Genomic DNA, 22609 nt, shown 5'->3' with positions numbered 1-22609 from the left:
CTGAAAGATTAAACTAGTGTTAAGTATTTCATGAGATTAGCCCATAAGTAATAAATTCTCAATAAGGAGATTTATATCCACAATTACCTAAATGTTATAGTTCAAGTCCGTCTGTCAATTCACCCTAGAATATTGGCAGTTTATGAAAGAAGGCACATCGTCAGTGAGCGCTGCTCTCTCCAGGTGGAGTGCCAGGCGCAGTCCGGGTTTCAGGTCACTACAGCCGGACTACGTACTGGGAGCAGAGCTGCTCTCCGACAGCGTGTGATATCCCATAATCTGTCTGAGTTTTACTCAGTTCTCTGAATGTGCTTTTTCTTACACTAGCATAAATGCTTTCTTTTCAAGCAACAACTTTTAAACCTTTTTCATTTCATGGCACACATAAACTAATTATAAAAATTCTGTGGCAAACCAAAAATTATATTTTTTTGTCCAACTGACAGAAAAATAGGTATAATTTTGATCTATTTACAAAAATTAATAATAGGAATTACCTAGCCTTTTGGCTTCAAAATGACTTTTAAAAAATCAGATTCCTGTGCTTATATATAAGGATTTCTGGTACCACAAATTAACCAATCAGATGTGACATTATTATGCAGTGTGACCAGTAAGATGCAACACCATTATATGACCTATATATTAATGGTTCAAGACAGGACATTTATACCAGATGTCTACTGTTGTGTTGGCTATTGTCACTTTTTTCTTTTCTTTTTCTTTTTTTGACAATCTAAGGTAAAAGAGGTTGTTAGTGTTCTTGACTAAGTAGTCAGGTATTTTCATCTTTTAAAAATTCTTGCAGCGCCTGACCAGGCAGGTGCTCAGTGGATAGAGCATGGAACTGGGACGCGGAGGACCCACGTTTAAAACCCTGTGGTCGCTGGCTTGAGCTCAGGCTCATCCGGCTTGAGCAGGGGCTCACCATCTTGAGCGCAGGGTTGCTGGCTTCAGTGTGGATCATAGACATGACCCCATGATCGCTGGCTTGAGCCCAAGGTTGTTGGCTTGGAGCCCAAGGTTGCTGGCTTGAGCAAGGAGTCACTCTGCTGTAGCCCCTCTGTCAAGGCACATATGACAAAGCAATCACTGAACAACTACGGAGCTGCAACAAAGAATTGATGCTTCTCATCTCTCTCCCTTCCTGTCTGTCTGTCCCTATCTGTCCGTCTCTCTGTCTCTGTCTCTGTCACACACACACACACACACACACACACACACACACACACAGAAACAAAAGAAAGAAATTCTTGTAGCACACCAATTGAAAATCACTGTTTTAAAAGAGAATTTACAAATCTACTGGACATGTGAGTTTTGAACAATGTTGCTAAAATTGTTAATATTTTGCAATATATCAGTTTTTCATGCATTTACATTAATCTTCACAGAAAACCATATAATCTAAAACATGTATCATTTGTTAAAAACTTCAAAACATTGTTTAAATATTTAAAAAGCATAACAAAACAAATAATTTGAATGAAGCGAAAGGAAAGCAATTATTATTTATGTCTTATACTGACTGACCTGTTTTAATTCTACCTTTTTATCCTTGCCATCTGGTCCCTTTTGTGTGATGTCCACTCAGAAAGTACTCTTTTTACAGGGATATCTTAAGAACCTCATATATTTACATCTAATATAAAATATCTTTTTAAATTTAAATATTATGTTGATGAGATCATGACATTGTTTAATACCAGATTAATATTTAACTATTGGACCTGATATTCATACACACATTTGGACCTGAAATTCATGTATTGATATAATACATGGAGCTATTAGATTTGAGATGGGTTGGATGGAATGTTAAACATTATTTAGATTATTTTAATAGGCAAGAAACATTTTTGTTTATAAGTTAAAATAAAAACTGCTTGGCTTTTCTTTAATCTAAACTTGAGTATGTATTTTTATAGGCAATATGTTGAATTTTTTCTTAATGTAAAAGGTTTGAAATGCCCTTTTTTTGTTCTTCAGCCAAAATTTTGCTCTATTGAGGAACAGTAGAAAGAAAATCCTCCATCTGCCACTCCTGAATTTTTTTTACTTCCTGATAAACCTTCTTTATGTGTTTATGCCTATGCAAGTCAGAGAAATAGACTAACAACTTATCAGGTTATAATATAAGGAAAGGAAATTTTAAAACATAATCAGCACATTCATTAAAATCATTTTTATTTGAAATTTCCCATTGAGTCTCAGTGAACTTGAGCTTTATTTTTATCATTATTTTACTAGGAAACTCAAATCTCCAAGGACACATCTGTTATGTAACGATATAGTTTGGATTTTGTTTGGTGGAAATGCTCAATGGTGATGGAAAGGCACTGGGGGTGGGAGAAGAAAAGGAGGTCTGATTCAATATCACCAGGTAACATGATACAAATAATTGGAAAATGGAGATATCATTTTAGTTGGTTAATTGTAATAAACCTATTATCTTGTTAAAGCATTAAGGTGGAATCAACATGTTGGTAAACAGATAAAAGGTGCATGAAAGCATTTAACATTCAATCATTAGATTTCACTGCACCCATCTGCTCCCAGGAAATATAATTGGAAATTTGATTCATTGACCTTTAGTTGCCGTTTTGGACCACAGTTTCAAAATCTGTGTGTTCAAGTTGGACATTTGAAGTTAATCTGATAAGAGCCATATTTGGTACACTTTTAACCTACTTATGTTTTGAACAAAATTTGAAGAAAGAAAATCATGCTTAATGAGTTGATGTATATTTGACAAAGAGTCAGCATAGTTATTTAATCTTAGGTCTGGTTAAAGTAACTAATGTTCAACTTCATCAAGGTTTCGATTAATTAGAAGGACTGCTAGAATTTTTACTATTATTTTGTGCATGAATACATGCTTCAAATTAATTATTCTCTGGGCCCATATTACAGTGCACTTATACTTACCACATCCAGTTATACTAAAATTATATATCTTGACATAAAGAAAAAAGTGATATTTGATATTTCAGGTGGTTATCCTCAGCTTCCAAATTTTGGCACCCTCTAGTATGATACACAGAACCTCCCTAAAGTATTTCTTATATCTTCACTCAGAATGGTGATGTATGATTAAATATATATCTAACACAAAATGCACATTATGTAAATTGCCATGATTTCTTGTTAGCATTTGTGTATTGCTCTGCTCACTGAAGTTCATGTAACCTGGAAAAGAGTCAGGATTAGACAAGTTTCTTCAGACTAAGACATCAAATTTTTAAAAGATTTATGTGGTGATAAACCAGATGCACATAATTTAACCTTATAATCCCATTTCACAGTTTTTCCAAATACTTAAAAACATTTTAAGTATGAAGCTGATTATTTTTACAGCATATCTTTACTAATATAATTCAGAGCTTCCTTATTTACAAACCAGTGCTGTTAATCTAATCTAGTATTTTAAATCAACAAACTGAAAAAGTAGAATCCATCTAAGGCTTAATTGAGAAAAAAGGTTTCTTTCTAGAGCTTTTTAATGTGTTTTTATTGACATTATATCAAAAACACATAGCACAGGTAAATGATGTAACTTTTGATATTATGCTACTTCCATTTTGGTATGAAGTACTTATTTTTCAAATTTCTCATACCTCTACCATAATCTTATAAAAGCCAAATAAGGCCATGTATCTGCCCTTTACAGATCCTCCTTTCAGTATCATCTCAGTTGCAAGGTTTGCTGTCATTTAACATATAAAATTATTTTACATGCACTCATCTCTTTTTTTTAATGAATAGAGGCAATATAGAATAATGTAATAATGTGTCATGGTTTTCATTTTACTTATTTATTGGTTCTGCCGTAATAGACGGAGAGCTTATTGTTATGGCTTTCAGCTTGAGCTATTTATGAGCTGTGCTGCTGGGTGCTCCGTTTCATATTCGTGATGCTCTGTCCTCTCAAGAAAGAGGGTATCAGGATCCTTAAATCAAATTAGACTTAGGGAAGAGTTTTATACTTTGTCATTTTATATATTAAGTGTGTAGCTTTTATAAACTACCTGACTCTGCTTGAATAAACTCATGCTCCTTCACAAAGAGGAAAACCTATTTTTTCAACTCTATATGACAGCCAGATTCCCTGTTTTGAAAAGAAGGAAGGAAAAAACAGGCTACTGGTGAAGAGGACAATTTTGCTTTTCATTTCTTTTCCAGGAAAATGATATACTTTGTGTTTTATATTCATATAAAAATATGCCTAATGCTACAATAAGGAAGAAACATAATATTTTTAATAAAAATATAGAATTACATAATCTATAAAGAAGATTTCTTCAAGAACAACTGAGGTATAAATATATGAGATTTTAAATCTTAGATTTTATTTTATTTTATTATTATTATTATTTTTGCTTTGTGACAGATATTCCAAAAATGAAGTTATTCCACTGACACGGTGCCTCTAGCCCTGTGTAGCTGAGATCCAGGCACTGCTAGTCCGGCCTAGTCTAGTGCCTTCTGGATATCCACCTCTGTATCACTGAATTGGGAATTTGTACTCAGCCTCCAGGGAGGACTTGGCTACACTTTACTGCAGGGCCAGTTACTCCTTTCTTGTTTGATTTGAGCAAGTCAATAGTTTCCCTAGAAAAGACTTTACTATTGGGAAAAACAACAATTACAAAACAAAATGATACACAAAAATACAAGCTTCCACATTAAAAGAATTTTATGATTTTTTCTTTGTATGTGTCTCTACGTCTCTTCCTTTTCTAAATTTTTTAAAATAAGTGATTATTTTCCCCCCAAAATTTAAAGAAGAATTCTTAGTGCAAAAACTACTGAAAACACATACCTTAAAAACATCTGCTATGTTGTACAAATTCATTGCATACTGTGAACTGAAAATAGAAATAAATTGTATTTAAAAAGTTATAATAGTTTATAATTTATTAGACATAGCTATTACTAACCTTTTGTTGTATAGATCTGCCATCCCTATCTCTAATTAAAAAACCTAAAGAATTTAGACCTGAACTGGCTTAAGGGTATTTTAACCTTGATTTATTCCACTTAGTATTATTACTAACATTTTTCTTTTTACTAAAAAAGTAGTAATATGTTTAATTTCAAGTACAGTTCCAACTTGTCCTTGCTGTGATTGGTAGTACTTAAGATATATAGCAAAATGTCATTCACAAATATGAAAGGTTATACAAAATATGCCTGTATACAAAGGTTTCGAATAAAGGATTGTGAACCCGTGTATCTTTACATTTCTTTTAGTGCATGTGTGTGTGCCCCTACACACAAGCTAGAATTTTTTTGTTTTGGGTTTTTGGGTTTGTTTTTTTTTTTACAAAAAGTGTATGTGAAACGTAATATATCAAGCTTTTTGCTTGAAGTTATATACGTATATCATAAGCATTTTCCCATGTCAGTGACATAGTTTCATATGATCTCCTTTTCTTCTTCTTAACAATGGTGGGATTCTGACTCAGTTAATCTCTTATTGACAGATTCTTTACACTGCGATTCTATTCTCCTGCTTCTTGGTTTTTAAAAATACTAGCTTTTCAGTCCAAAGCAAGTTGCTTAACTTTTTGTTTTGTTTTCTCATCCAGATGTAATAATATTTGTTACTCATAAGGCTGTCATAAAAGTTAAAGGTGAAAGATGATAATGCAGATAAATAATATATGATACTATATGTTGAATAAATATTAAAACATTATTGTTGTTAACAGCAAATTGCATAAAATATTCTGAAGCAGTTAAACTTCAGGGTACAGATATGCAGACATATTCTCTGTGAAAACAATATTTCAGTTAGTGGAAATGTTAGTAATTATATAAGAGTATAATTCTATTCCAGTGTATTTATGATTATAAAACAGTAATTTTACTGGGATGCTAATTATTTTATTGCAAATTTTCATTTTAACATCTCTAAAACAGTACTGGTCACTTTTGTTTTAATGTTAAATAGATGTTTTGAAAAGAAACCAATTTTTGATAGACTATCTTGCAAACATTGGTTTCCAAATATCTTAAATTTCTTAAACTACCAGAATAAACTCTGACGTGGACAGATGTTGTGAAGTCTTTCATAAGAACCATGCTTTTTAGGCAAGGAGACCTTGAGATGTCTTTACAATGAATTGTACAGCATGAATACCAGAGAGTTAGAGACATATCATAGCACCTTGTTTCATTTACACTTCTTTGCATGTGAGAAAACTGCAGCACAGAAATGTTACCCAGGTATCTAGAGCTACCTAGAAACAGAGAACTAATGTCTTCTGACACAGAGTTTAGGTACTTCACTCCAATACCAGCTGGGATATCATGTTGGACATGCATCTCTATTGTGGTATCTATGGAGTACGGGAAGATTTTATAGCATAAAAAATTGTTGCTATGAAGTATTGCAATGTAGTTCTTGAACTGTAGGTCCATTTGGAAGGGAATTATTTAAGGCCTCTACATGTTAAACATCAAAAACTCTGCTGAGACCAATGTACAACACATTACCACAGGGTCTTTCAATTGAAAAACCAGAAGTAATTTTAAGAGGTTTTATAATTTTATCTTGTATAATGAAAATATTTCCAAATTTCAGAGACTCCAGAAGCAGCTCAGGATTTTCAGATTTGATATAGAACTAGATTTGATTCTTTTATTTTAACCAAAATTTTTCAGTAAACCTCATTGCTTTTGGGGGTTTAATCTAATTAATAACTGAACAGTTATAGGAACAAACCCATGCAAAGGGGTGTGAACTGCTATTAGAACTCTGTAGGAAACATTGATTAGCAATTAAAATAAAAATAATAAATCTGTAAAATACATGAGACAGTGATAAATAAAACAGAAGAGAAAGCAAATCACAATACAAACAAAAGCAAGGTGAATCACATTGTACTTACAGGCTTTTTTATTTTAAAAACTGCAAAATTTTGAGTCAAAGGAACTTGTTTATATAGTTTACTCATATCTGGACCGCCAGCTAGTCTTTTATGAATTTCACAAGCTTTGTTTTTCCATCCATAAAATAGAAGTAATTATGATATTCCAAGCTGCTGAGGTGGAAAGGAAGAATTGAAATAGTGAAGCATAGTGACAAGATCACCCTGTAAAATATGTTAGGAAGACCATGAGACAAAAGTCCAAGAACTGAAGAGTTTTTTCTTCTGGGAAAAACTGGGTTACTTTTGTTTTAAGTACACTCCAAAGGAACTTGTCATGTACTTCAGGAAACTTCATGAGCCTAAGTGCATTTTGTTTTCAGGAGTTTCCGTGAAGGTACTGTTCCCCTGATGGTACCGTTCCCACAATTTTAAGTAGTTTGGAACTGAATACAAACATGCTACAAAACACTGAAATCCACTTTAAAAAAATGTGAACAGTTTTTAAATCAGGCACTTTCAAATGCATACTCTTTGAAGAAAGTCTACATACAATGAAAATGACTTGTGGTTTTTCTAAATGGTGACCAAATTAAGCATAGTGTATATATTAAAATGTTTCATTAGCATTTTATCTACAGGAGTAAGGAGAGTAAAAATTTTAATTATATAGTTATGAACTGAGAGTCAGTCTTTAATCCCAGAAGCATGTACTTTTTCTAGTAAGGACCAGATAGTAAATATATTAGGGTTTGTGGCCCATACAGTCTCTGCCACAACTACTCAACTCTGTCATTGAAGCCTGAAAGCAGCTATTGACAGTGTGTAAATGAAAGCATATGGGTGAGTTCCAATAAAACTTTATTTTCAAAAACAGATAGTGGGTCACGGGCCAGATTTCTCCAACTACTTTGTAAAGAATTACTAAACCTTAACAATATCTCTAATTTTTCCATTTGTGTTATTGTAAGGAAAGAAAAAAAAAGTGTACCACGTAGATTATAAACAGTTTCTAATAAAAGCAAAGTGATTGCAATGTCAAAACTAGAGATCGAAGAATACAGGCCTATTGTTTCCTAAAGTGATTGTCTAGGTAAGATTACTTCTTTCATAAGAAGAGAAAAATTCTTAGAATTAAATTCTCCAAGAAAGAAAGAGCTGGGGTGCTTGAATTAGCTATTAAGTGACAGTGTGATAACGAGAAAAAAGATATTTCTTTTCACTTTGTGCTAATGTTTCATTAAAAATATGCTAATGTTAGTAAAGACACTTAGCTTTGTTTTAATTTCGGGTATGAACACCAACCTAAAATAGACTATTATCATAGAATCATACATTTTAAATGTGATACTTATTCTTATATTTCAGAGGGAAAATGATATATATTCTGGTAATCTAATATTCATAGATTTGATGAGTAATTACTTTTTCCCCCTCAAATTTAAGAATACTCTTTCTTTTGTATTAGTCATTTCTAAGGACAGGTCTTCTAAACTCTTACATATTATCTCTTAAATTTCCATAATTGTACTCTCAAATTACTCTTTTCTTTTCAAACCAGAAATTTAAATACAATGGGTAAATTATTTTGGAAATTTAACTTTTTACATAATTTTTGTTTTTGACATTTTTTTTGGAAAGGATTAGTAAGTTATCTTTGAAACCTATACAAATTTTTTCCAAAATATTTACTAATTATTGTAAAATATATTGATTGTTTAGCTGGTTGGCTAAAATGTTGCTTATAATTATAAAGAGTTAAAAATTTCTGTGCTTATCAAGAGTTAGTGGGGGAAAAATTAGAAAGGTGTTATATCATTCGATTTCACCTTAAATTCCTTCTATTTTTTTTTCTCCTATTAGGAATTGGAATGCATCCATTATACAGGTGAACAGTTGAAAGGCTGATGCAAAATCAGACAAGAAACTGATCTTAGTGATCATTTTATTCTTTTATTTGTAAAATGTAACTCATTATGCATATAATTGACTTTATCTTCTGATTAACAATTTAGTATTTTGAGGAACAAGACTGATGATTATGTTTACCAAATCATTGCTTTCATAGTTTCTAGTCTGTGTATTGTGAAAAAATAAACTGATGAAATAAGTAATAGACATAAAGTCTGTTTCACCTTTTAAGTTTGTTATTTGAATAAGTTACATAATGATTAACTAAATGTAATACATTAAATTTCTTTTGCACTTCGAGAGGTAAGTTGTTCTTCAGAAGTGCCTATTTTGAAAATTTATATTGCCTATAATGATGGTAAGTAATCATACTGTTAAGCCTACTGCATGCATTAGAATACTTTATAATAAATGGCCATTAGTACCTTTTTATGTTATTGACCAAAGGAAATACAGACACACACACATACACACGCATGCACACACACACACACACAATGTTTAGCATATTAAATCATTTAATATGAAATGATAAAAAGGTGAAAGTGCAGACTCTCAAAGAGTGGTTATTAGTGCAATAGTAGATAGTTTTTGCTTAGCATGTGACAATAATTTTTAAAAGTGTTTCAAGGCAAGTTACATTAATTTCTTATTAACTTAGTTCTGAAAATATGAGCATGGATGATTATTTCTCTGTGTTTCTCAGACAGTACAGTAACTGACTGATTTTGCAGTCTCAGGCAAGAGTGATTATTTTACAGTGAATCGGGCATAAAATGGGCAACTCTATGAAAGTCTATTAGCTGTAATTTGTTTTAAAAAATGTAGACAGTAACACTACTGTGTCTCCTAGGGAAATAAGAAAAATGAGTACTTAATATCAATAATACTGTTTTGTAGAGCCCAATATAGGACAGCATCCTCCAAATCGCCTAGCACAGAATGAACACAATAACACTATTTACATAATTTAGATTCAGTGCACTATAGTTTCAGAGCATGTGTAAACTAACTCAATAAATTAGAGTAAAAACTGGCTTGAATTTAGATATTCAATTTGTAAGAATTTTCTATCCTAATTAACATGTTTTTAAAATATAATTAAATATTTTTAAAAATGTATCTCAGATGACCCAGCATTCACAGTTATAATAAGTAAAATCATGTGTCACCAATTTGTTCCCTTTTATTTTCTCTTTCTTTTCATATGTCAAGAATTCTAGAAGTTCAGACCTGTAACAAATTTTCATTGGCTACATATAATTTTTGTGTTTTTAGTCTTGAAGGTTCAATTGCAGAGAATCCAGTTTTAGATTTTCCCTCCAATGGAAAAAATTCTTTAGTATTCTTAATAGAGATAGAAAAGAGCACAGTAGGAGGAGAGTCTCCTATGATGAAATATCTGGCTGAGAGATGGCAAAAAACTCCTCTTCCACCACCACCACCACTGGAAGAAAAAGAGACGACTGGTTATTGGACACATTTGAGATGGAGTGGCTGGCCTCATTGAAAAGAGTACATTAATCAGGGAGGTAGAATTCAGAAGCAGGGAGTAAGTTTGGATATTTATCAGAAGACATCAACTTGGCATAATGCCTTGTCATTGCCGATGAGAAAGCACATCTAACATTCAGTGGCACCCTGGTGGCTTTTGCACTCTAAGTTTCAGCAGAAATAGATGGGGATGGATCAGTATTGTGCAGTATTCTCTATTTTTTGTGTTTTTATAGAATACAAATAGCACTCATCTTACCTTTTATCTCAATTTTCTTCTTGTCAAAGATGATTTTTTTCAATATTCATAAATTGTATAATCAAATTCTGGCACCGAAAGTATTATTAAAGTTATCAGTGTCATTTATAAAAAAGTTAACATTAGCCAGAGATTTTAATAGGCAGCAAGATCATACAGATGGCCAATAGACATAGGAAAAGAGGCTCAACTTGCCAATTATCAGGGGAATGCAAATTGAAATCACCTTAAGATATCACCTCACGGCTGTCAATTGACTAACATCAGGAAATCACCAAACAAGTGTTGGCAGTGGTATGGAGAAAAAGGAACCCTCTGCACTGTTGTTTGGAGTGCAGATTGGTGCAGCCATTAAGAAAAACAGAATGGAGTTTCCTCAAAAATTTAAAATGGATTTATGACCAAGCGATTCCACTTCTGGGAATAAATCCAAAGAAACCCGAAACACTAATTCAAAAGAATATATTGACCCTTCTGTTCATTGCAATGTGATTTATAATAGCCAAGACATAGAAGTAGCCCAAGTTTCCATCAACAGATGAGTCGATAAAAAAGCTGTGGTACATTTATACAATGGAATACTCCTTGGCCATAAAAAAGGAAATCTTCCCTTTTGAAACAGCCTGGATGGAGCTAGCTAGAGAATATTATGCTAAGTGAAATAAACCAGGCAGAGAAAGACAAATACCATATTATTTTACTTATATGTGGAATCTCATGAACAAAATTAACAAACTCACTGATGTAGAGAACAAGCTGTCAGAAAGAAGGAGGATTGGGAGATTAGGTGAAAAAGATGAAGGGATTAATCTAAATGAGAAAAACAGACATGAACAACATATGGTGATTGCCAGAGGAGAACGGGGGTGGGGAAGGTGAAAGAGAGAAAGGGGGGATAAATGGTAGCAGAATGAGAGCTGACTTTGAGTAGTGAGTGCACATGCAGTATGCTTACGATGTAGCACAGAGTTGTGTACTTAAACCTGTACAGTTTTATTAACCAATGTCACCCCAATATCTTCAATAAGAAGAACAAGAAAAAAACCAATCTATTGTAAGTCATCCTAATTGAACAGTGGAATTAAAATTATTTCTTGAAGATGTGGCATTGTTGTGCTCCCTGTTTTAAATTTAAAATAGCTCTAGCTTTTGTTGGATGTGGTTTTATTGTGCCTTCAGTAACAAAAGACAAATGTTGAGCACACTATATGTGTATGGAATATATTATTTTGAAAATCACTGATAAATACAGTTATAGCCATAACTTAGGCACTTTTAAAATTCAAAAAAGCCATAGGTGCTGTCAGATAACTTTATAAGTGGTGGCTTAAAATACCGTTGCCTACTTCAGCAGTGTAGAAGGAACCACACCATATATTGTGTTGAAGGCAAAGCTAGCAGAAGCAATGTCGGTATGAAAAGGCTTACAGTAAATTATGCACCTTTTTAATATTCCCTTGTGTTTAGTCCGCTACAAAAAGAATGCTTGTTATTAATGTGAAAAACAGTACCTTTAAATGAAGGGGAAAGTTCAACTTGTTTTGTTTCATTTTCCACCCAATGGCATCAATATTTGCAATCACTCGGGTGTCCCTAATTCAAAGGAATTTTCAAAATTCCGTTCCTCCAGATGTTTCTTTTTTTTTAGATTTTTAAAATTAATTTTAACGAGTTAACATTAATAAATCAAGGTGCATATGTTCAGAGAAAACATTTCTAGATTATTTTGACATTTGATTATGTTGCATACCCATCACCCAAAGTCAAATTGTCTTCTCTCACCTTCTATCTGGTTTTCTTTGTGCCCCTCCCCTCCTCCCTCTCCCCCCCCCCCAACCACCACACTCTTGTCCATGTCTCTTAGTCTCGTTTTTATGTCCCACCTATGTATGGAATCATGCAGTTCTTAGTTTTTGAATTAAGTATATCAGATGTTTCTAAAACTTGATGCCAAATGTTGCCTCTTTCCCGCATCAGTGTCTAATCTATTATCAATCTTATTAATTGTGAGTTGTTTTTTTAATTTCAAATATTGTAGTTTTTCTTTTTGGAAGTTTCATTTGGGTATTTTTTGTCTTCTACTTCTCTCTTACACTCTTGAGATTTTAAGATGACACAACGGAGGTACTTTAGGCTTAAAATTTAAAGAGACATTTATTCTCGGGAGCATACTTTTACATTCTTGCTCATATTTTTTTAACATTTCTAATAGATCTTTAAAATCCTTATTGGTTATTTCCATCATCCATTTCATTCCTGGGTCTACTTTTATTGATGGATTTTCTCCTAGGTGGGGGTTATACATTCCTGGTTAATTGTATGCTTTGCAATTCCTGATTGTATCTTAGATACTGTGAATTTTACATTGTTCAAAGCTGGATTTTAAAATATTGCTTCTGATCTGAGATAAATATATGTTATGGAATGAGTATATCCATTGGGCCACCTGCTCAAAAGGTATCTTCCTAATTGAAGAAACAGACATAGAAAGGCAAAAGAAAAAAAACAACAACAAAATATCAAGAATGCCAGCAGTTTATAAACATTGCCTCCTAGGTTTTCACACCAATGATTTTGTCAATGCCAAAATTCTTCTCTCCACACGAAATTTCCTGATTGTCCCATGACTCCATAAAGGGAAATATAAGATAATACTGGCTAAATAGCACCAAGATACTGTATATATTTATCACATAGGGATTGAACTGATTCAATTTTGAATCCTAACATTTACTTAAATTGTATTTATGATGATGAAAATTAACCATAGAATCCAGTTTTCTATGCTTACCTATTCTCTCTTCCTTTTGCAGGAAACATTTGGAGACTAGCATTCTGACATTTTTTCATAGAAATTCATTCAGAACTATATTCAGAATAAGAAAGCTTTATTTTTCTCATCCCAGACTTCTCATTTTTGAGAAATCCAAGTATTGTTTTAAAACACCAGATTTTTATTCAGTTATCATGCTTTTGCAATTATTACTGTGTGCATATAGTTCTTTAAGAAAATTAAAACATAAAACAGGATTTCTATAATATGACTAAGAAATTTTTCTAATTATTTCATATTAAACATCAATCCACACATTTTTAGATAGTATTATCCTAATTTTACCCCAAAGTTGTAAAATCATTTTGATAATATTTTGCATACACCTTGGTGCATCTGAGATGCTAATCATTTCATTGTCTTTAGAGGCTTTACAAAGATTTGCTATTCACTTACTTTCAAATGCAGAATAAACTTTAAAAGGTATTTCTAAAGTTAAAACTCGCCATTTCTCAGGATGGTTCCTAGTTTTTCCACGATATAACCACATTTGTTTCTTGCACTGAAAGGAAAAGCTATTTCTTTGCAGTGAATGAAGACTGAAATCTTTAAGGTATTTGCTTTATGGCTGGGTAAATGGGAACTGCACACAAGAAAAACATCCTTGAAGGAAATGAAAACTGAGCTAAATAATTCATATTTAAGGTTCCTGTCTTATAGAGCTGTTACTTGGGTTTGCTAGTGTGGCTAAAGAGATCTTTATATCTGGAATCCATTTGTAGTTTGTCCAAATGAAAATGGGATTTCTACATGGGTTTTAAGAGTTGATTCAATATAATTTTAAAAGAAAACTTCACAAACATTTTATAGAGAATATTTATTAAAATAACCTAGTTTTATAATTCCCTATGAAACAGATAGATCCTCAGCATATATGAGATGGATATATTTTTGAAAATACCACTTATTAACATTCAGTAAAATGATCATTTCATTGAGTGTTGAGTTCTATGTATTTTTATTAATGTATGGCATCATGAAACCACCATCACAGATTACTAAATAGTTCTAACACCCTAAAATGCATCCTCATGCTATATCTTTGTACTCAACTTGAACTCCTTGCAATCACTAATCTGTTCTTGTTCATAATAGTTTTTTTTTCTTTTTGAAAAGTCTTATAAGTAGAATCATACAGTGTGCAATTTTTTTAAGACTGACTTTTTTTCACTTAATATAATGCTTTTGAAATTTATCTCCATTGATTCATCGATACCTCCATTTTTATCATTAGTTATCCATTGTATGTATGTACCACTTGTTATCTTTTCACCTGTTAGAAGATGTCTAGGCTGATTCCAGTTTTGGAAAAAGAAGTTTCTATAAATATTCATATGCAAATTTTTGTGTGAGCATAGTTTTTACTTCTTTAAAGTAAATACTAAATTGTTGGGTTAATTGGGTCTTTTTTCTTTTAGCTCATGTGTTTGGTATCATGTCTAAGAACTCTGCCTAAATTCAGGTCTCAAAGATTTTCTGCTAGGTTTTCATCTAAAGTTTTATAATTTTATATTTCACACTCAGATTTGTGATCTATTTTGAGAATTATTTTTTTGTCCATGCATTTTTTTAGTAAAGTATGAGGAATAGGTTCAGGATTGTTTCTTTTGAATTATCTATTAAATTGCTTTTTGAGACTGTCAGAAATCAATCGAGCATATCTGTGGGGATTTTTTCTGGACAGTCTCTACTGTTCCATTGATCTATGTGCCTTTTCCATCAATGATACTACTTGGTCTTGATAGTGTTGCTCCATAGTAATGCTTAAAGTAAGGTAGTGTAACTCCAACTTTAGTTTTCTTTTTAAAAATTATTTTGGCTATACAGTTTATTCCTTTGCTTTCCATATACATTTAGAGCACTTTTGTCTATATATATACAGAAAATCATTCTGGGAATTTGAATAGAATTTCTTTACATGTATAGATTATTTAAGAAGCATTGATATCTTTATCATGTAATGTCTTTCAATGATTAACTTATCTCTCCATTTTTATAAGCTTTTTTGATTTATTCAATCAGTTTTTGTAATGTTTATAATACAAAATCTATACTTGTTTTTAAATAAGTAAAGATATACTTATATACTTGTTATTTGATAAGTATTTAATTTTTAGGGAGCTATTATAAATGTATTACTTTTGAAATATTAATCTCTAAATGTTTATTGCTAGAATATAGAAATATAATTGATTTTTTTGTGAGATCTTGAATGTGGCAACATTGCCTAATTTAGTTATTAGATCTAAGAAGTTTTGATTCTTACCTATTTTCTATCTACACAATATTTTCTGTGAATACAATAACATTCTTTGTAATTTTTTTCTTTTCTAATTTATGTGTGCTTTATTTTTCTTGCCTTATTGAACATATTAGGATTTTCAGTAGAATGATTAATAGAAGTGGTGAATTTTTTTGTCTTTCACCAGTATTATATGAGTTATACCTTTTATTAGATGCCCTTTATAAAATTGAAATTTTCTTTTATTCTTATTTGTTGAGAATTTTATTATTAATAAATGTTGAATTTGTCAAATGCTTGATATATTTTCTAAATTTTAATTTTTACTATTTTAATATTTTAAAAAACACTATTTATATTCTTTTTACTATCCATTTTCAGTTCAACTTGAGGCACACGGGAGTGGCTATATCAGATTACTCTGCTTTTACAAATAAAGAGCTTTCTCAGTTTTAGGCAACTTGGTTCAGTTTTAGTAGGTTCTCCCTTTCCACTTTCTCAGAGATAATTATTTTAAAATCATGGTGTGTTTTTCATAGTTCTAAGAGAATGACATATTTAATATTAACTACCGCTGATAAAATTTCTGATTTTGAATATAATTTATAAATTTACAACAATGCTGAGTACTAGTAGAAAAAAGCATAAAGGCAAATAAAAAACATTCATATCCACTTTGTGTTTGTATTTCTTTGTCTTTTTTGTACAAAAAAAGCAAAGAATATTTACATTTTTATTATCTTTATTATAGAAAATAATAAGACACTAAAAAATTAAAATAGAATGGCACACTTAGTTTTATAAGTAAGTTCAGGTCTTTTATATTATGAGCAAATGATCAGTTACAAAAAAAACCAAAACCTGGTTATTTTATTCCTTCTTTTAAAATAGATTTAAAAATATTTAAAGTTTCTACTTTAGAATTTTTCTGCAATTACCTACTAATTCAGGATACACACTTTTATGTTAAATAATGTTTTAAAAATAATTGTTAAAACTGTGTTCAAGTTAAGTTTAAGGGAAAACAGTTTAGTGATTGTGTGGAAGAAGATAATGTTTTCAGGATTTATAAATATTCACATTTAATTACTCTGCTGAGACTTAAAAAACTGAAGGTGTGTGACCTCAATTTTACAGCCTTCTTATATAAAAAAGCTAGTTTATCAATGTACTAGGTAGAACTCAATATTTAGAGTACCATGTTAGAAAATATCTGAAAGCCTTTTTATTTCTAAATTAAAATGTTGTGGTACATATGGCTATTTTTCTCTGTTTTTCATTTTTTATGCAAATACTGTAATTTTATAGTCAGGTTATTTTAAATGAGTTTTCTGTTACCCTTGGAGCCCAGATAATGAAGCCAGTGTGGTTTTTAAAAATAGTTAATTATTATATATTTGTTAAAGCCAAATGGCTATTTCATTATGATAATTACAAACACACCACACAATTTCTCCCATTCCTGTCTTTTTTAATGGATGAATGCAGACATTAGTAGTAAACTTCTGATAATGTGTATTAAGTTGCAAATTGTTAAATTTTTATACTTGTTCTTTGTGAAATTCTAAAGTAATAAACCAATATCTTCCTCTTTTTTGCATTTTTAACTTGGTTTCTCATTCTTCCTCCTTTATATATATTTTGGGTTTTTTCTCTTTTTCTATTGTTTCTCGCATTTCTCATTGCTGTTATTTTATTTCTCCTTCTTTCCCTTCAAATTTCTTTTTTTCTAACTTTTTTTTTTGGTCAAACAGTTATTTGCTAGCATTACTATCTCCCAAGATTCATCAGACACTGCTACATATATAAAAACATACATACACATACATGATTTTGCACATACACATATTTAAAAACAGCTTTTCACTCAATGAGAAAAATGTATTTTATTTTTCAGTTTAAGGTTCTTATTTTATTAAAACTTCTTAATATTTAATAATTTGCAAACATTTTTATACTGTCCTGGTTAGAACAGAGAAAGGAAAGTTTTCCCAGTGTGTCTCTTGTCAAACTGAGTAGGGATTCACTTCTTATGAGCCTTTAGCTAATTAAAGCCATTAAAACCAAGGGATCACTTATAATGGCACTGATATTTTCTAACTGAGTTTCCATTTTCAGGCTACATTTTATTATCTCCTTCATACCCAAGATATTTTTTTAATGAAAATTTTAAAATACTCTTCCTTAGCTTTTAACTGATGACAATATTGCATTGGATACATATTTCTGACCAATTGAAAAGATGAGCTAGATTTTATTAAAGTGTGAAATTTCTAAGTAATTATAGGTTTAAAAATGGAAGAACACATTGCAAACATTTTTGCTCCTGGTGTTAGTTTCCACTATTAATTTTATTAGATCTTTAAGTTATACTGAAAAATTGATAGTTTGTCATTTTGAAAAAAGAAAAATATGGTGCTTCACAGAATCTAGAAAAAAGTAAGCCATGTTAATGGAAATTGCTGCCCACTACTAGTAAAGGCAGATTAGGAGTAAGAAATGAATCTACTTTGTTTATCCTCCTCTTTATATTTATTTTGATAAAATTCATTTGAACAACAATACCAGAAGATTATAAATTAAGATATTTTTGAGTGTTTTTTTTCTGTCCCCAAATTTCTAACTGACATTGAAACTTAATGCTTTAAGCTGTTACTCTTAGCATGTTTATTTTTTTCCAGTAATAGTCGGTAAAGTCAAATAATTCAAATTATTACATGGGAAGAAAAAAAGAGTACTGTTAGCTTAAATTAGCCTTATTTATAAGGAAAACACATATTGCACCACAGTAAGCCTTACCTTGGGCCCTCTGCTTCATGACTTGCATGCTCTTGTGCTACTGATACTTGCATGCTGGATGATCTTGTACGAACCCATAGCTGCTTCAGAGAATAATGGTGTGATAGGAATTGATGCAGCGAACAGGAGAACCTTTGTCCTGGAGTCAGCTGCAAGAAGAAGTAATGTGCATGAATGTACAGTATAGGGAGATCTATGAAAGATTTAGTCTCTGTCTCCCAAAAGACTCTGTTCCACGATACAAGGAGAATTCAGTTCTTTTTGGCAGATCTCCACGTCAATTTGGAAGCAGTAAAAGCCACCATGAAAACAAGCCTGGTTTCTCAATGTCTTCACTCTCAATGTTTTAAGTAACATTTTATTTCTTTTTTTTTTTTACTTTGTTTTTCATAACCAGGAAGTAACACTTCTTTTCACGGTGTTGGTTAAGTACAATTTTTGTAGTAGGCATGTAGATGAGAATGAATTATAAGTGTCCATGCTTAAATATTTATATTTTATTGAATTTTTTGGGATGACATTGGTTATTAAAATTATATTTGTTTCAGGTGTACAATTGTGTAACATCATCTGTATACTGTATTGTGTGTTCATTATCCAAAGTCAAGTTTCCTTACATTACCTTTGTCCCCCTTATATGCTCAAGTACTTCCCACACCATCCTTCCCCTCTGGTAATTTGAAGAAAAGGGCCCATATACTTAATTGAAGAGTGGATGACTTCAAAATGATATTACATCAGGGAAGGCATAGAATCTCAATACATTACATAATTATGTTAAAAATGGGTATTATTAAATAATTCACACTTTTAATATGGAGAAATTAGGTCATTTTTTTTTTTTTACTCATCCCATAAACTTCCATCTTAATATCTAAATAATGAAACAACACAGTGTTATCCATCCTGGTGCTAACAGAGAATGCCAGTTATGACAGGCTCATTGTTTACTTTAACAGGTAATTTGTGGACCGGAATCATTTAATTGTTCTGAGTACATAATTACATGTCAGCAATTTCCAATTTAATTAAAATGTACAAATCTGAATAATAAGGGAATTTCTGAATTATTAATCATTTTTCCACTAGGAAATCTTGTTGCTCTGCAGGAGATTTGTCCAGTGTACAACTATACGTATTTTTTTCCTTCTCTTTCACAGACAGACAATTTTCCCGCAGAGCCCAATTACATGGGCAGCAGGCAGCAGTTTGTTCAAAGGTAAGGCCTATTAAATAACTTTCTCAGCTTCCCCATTTGCATTCGTGTCAAAATTGCTTTGCAAGAGACTACACTTCAGGTTCAAACTCATAGAGACAACACTTTCTCTTCTTTTTCTTTATATGTATTTCAGTAGCTCCACGTTTAAGGACCCAGAAAGAGCCAGCCTGAGAGACAGTGGGCACGGGGACAGTGATCAGGCTGACAGTGACCAAGACACTAACAAAGGCTCCTGCTGTGACATGTCTGTTAGGGAGGCACTCAAGATGAAAACTACTTCAACTAAAAGCCAACCACTTGAACAAGGTGAGTGAAGCCTTCCAATGCTTATCAAGTGTAAAGCTTAAGCTATCATTTATAAACCAATTAGTACTAGTGTTGCTGTTTATGACAGTGGAATGGACTATGGGTAATGTATCAAAAGAAACAGCAAAGCCTAAATTTGTCCCAGACAAAAGCAATTTTTCAAGTATCTCAGTAACAGCTGAAAAAGGAAGGCCATGAATAATAGTCTTTATAATTTTCTTAAAATGAGAACTTGATCAAAGCCACACTAGATTTGTTCTTATCTTGATGAATCCTCCTTAACTTTTCCTATTTTGCATTTCATTAACAAGGAAAATATGGCATAAGTTAGATAGGTATGCACATTTTTTAAAAAATTTTTTTTATTTTATATATTCATTTTTAGAGAGGAGAGAGAGAGGGAGAGAGAGAGACAGAGAGGAAGAGAGAGGAAGAGAGAGGAGAGAGAGAAGGGGGGAGGAGCTGGAAGCATCAACTCCCATATGTGCCCCGACCAGGCAAGCCCAGGGTTTCGAACCGGAAACCTCAGCATTTCCAGTTCAATACTTTATCCACTGCGCCACCACAGGTCAGGCAAGGTATGCACATTTTAATAGACCAATTCTTAAGATTAAAATTGTAAAGTCAACACTTTCAGGTGAGATGGAAACGTAAATGGAATTGTATAGCTCTTAATATGTCAGTTTATTGGTAGTGTGAATTTTAGTTTTTAAGTAGTTTTTAAAGAGTCAAATAGTAGCTAAGCAAGAATTTTAGTTCCATGTTTTGATTTATATCAAAGTCTTCATGGATATCCAATAAGTATGAACTTGTTTACTTGGACAGAGGTAAAAAGAAATATTACATATATTCTACAAGTCTAGCTTCCATTTATTCATTTGGTATGCCTTTTAATTAATTCTGATGTTTTCATTGTTTTAATCACAATGAAATATTTTTGAATGATTTACTTACAAAGAATTACATTGCATTCATGTTAAAAATGAGAGATTCTGAGTTGGCTTTTTTTTATGTCCAATTATAATGAATGAAAAGCATTGTTTTATAGATTGGATTTCAGAATTACAGATGAAGGTTATATTAGTTAATATATTAGTTCCCAAAATAGAATCAGTATTTAAATATTTAATATTTATCATTTATTTAGTGAGAAACTAAATTTATACTATGTGAACATAACTGCTAAGCCATTTATTAATTGATGATTCATAGGACACATTTTTTCACTGTCTTATCACATATACCTTAGCAGATATAATGCTTACTAACTTTTCTAAGCATATTTAAATTTTAATACAAATATATGTACAAACATATATTCAATACAAAATTAAATAAACATATATATTAACATTTCTGTACTGAGTATAGTTATGCTGGATTTATTTTAAGGTTGACTTCTCCAAAGCCTTCTTTTCTAAGGAGTAAGTGCCAGATAGATAACTTTTTTCTGATCTTTCACCATCTCAATTTTCTGTGTAACAATGCAGTGTTTTTTTAAATTAGTTTTAACTAAAGCTATTTAAATACTTACCTAATATTCACAGTTCCTGCAAATTTCGATGTTTATTTAAAGTGACATAAGTGGTCTTGTGACTATGAGATTTTAGGAATCTTTTAGACACATTTTAAATAATGGGTTGTTGAATCTTCATATGTGAATGAACAACATAAGATAAACCCACCTATGTGTACAATAAAGTAATTAAATAGATAATTTTTTGGCTACTATTTATAAAGCTGCATAGAATAAGTGAAAAGTTTGCATTTATTGTTATATCTTCTTGGGAAACCTTTATAGTCTAAAAAAAAGAGGTACATTGCTGCTCACATTAATTTCTTTTTACCAGCTAATTGAGCAGTGTATTTGATTGGCATCAGAAAGACCCTTATAAAAAAAGAAAAGTGTTTCATTTATGTTTGAAAATATATATTTTTTTCCAAGTGAGAAGAGGGGACATAGACTCCTGCATGCACCCCAATTGTGATTCACCCAGAAAGCCCCTTACAGAGCAATGTTCTGCTCAGCTGGGGCACCTACTCTGTTGCTCAGCAAGCAAGCTATTTCAGCACCTGAGGTGAGGCCATGGAGCCATTCACAGTGTCTTGTGCCATGGCTGTGGAAGGAGAGGAGAGAAAGAAAGAGAGAAGAGTGATTGGGGAAAGGAGGAGAAACAAAGGGTTGCTTCTCCTGTGCGCCCTCACTGGGAATCAAACCTGGGACTTCCATTCACCAGGCTGACACTCGACTACTGAGCCAGCCAGCCCGGGCCAATCTTCAGAGCTTAGGTAGATCTTTTCATGTTAACAATGGCTTTCCTTTGACTATGACTAAGACTTTTTGAGCTTTTATTTTATTAGCTCAAATATTACTTTTTTTCCTCCTCTTTTGTGCCGTTAGTTTATTCCCATATGTTCTGTTCCTGATATTTATTTTTGCTACCAACAGTTTAATCATCTCCAATATACAGCACAAGTATATGTTGCCGATTATTTTAGGAAATATATTTGAAAGAGTTTAGTAGTTAATTGATGGTGTGATATATTGCACTACAGCTGAAGATAACTTGACGGATTTTATGTAATAAACCCATCAAAAGAAAAAGGTTATTTTAGTTCCTCGTCATTTGATAAGAAAAAATAATTCTCAAAGAATATACATATTTTCTTT

General features: G+C 31.7%; 1 protein-coding gene across 4 annotated transcripts in view; it reads left to right on the top strand.

The window, feature by feature from the left end:
• The window catches only part of PCDH17 (protocadherin 17), a 94479-nt gene that overhangs the window by 16492 nt on the left and 55378 nt on the right, over positions 1-22609 (top strand). For 3 of the 4 annotated variants that reach the window (XM_066380805.1, XM_066380807.1, XM_066380809.1), the window contains exons 2-3: positions 19574-19632; positions 19766-19938. In XM_066380805.1, the coding sequence (XP_066236902.1) occupies positions 19574-19632; positions 19766-19938 (232 nt within the window). The remainder of the gene's footprint in view (positions 1-19573; positions 19633-19765; positions 19939-22609) is intronic. The other variant, XM_066380806.1, reaches the window with a different exon arrangement.

Source organism: Saccopteryx leptura, chromosome 4 (assembly GCF_036850995.1).
Source record: "Saccopteryx leptura isolate mSacLep1 chromosome 4, mSacLep1_pri_phased_curated, whole genome shotgun sequence".
Lineage (NCBI taxonomy): Eukaryota > Metazoa > Chordata > Mammalia > Chiroptera > Emballonuridae > Saccopteryx > Saccopteryx leptura.
The sequence above is the reverse complement of the archived record's forward strand: the minus strand, read 5'-3'. Positions and strand labels throughout refer to the sequence as shown.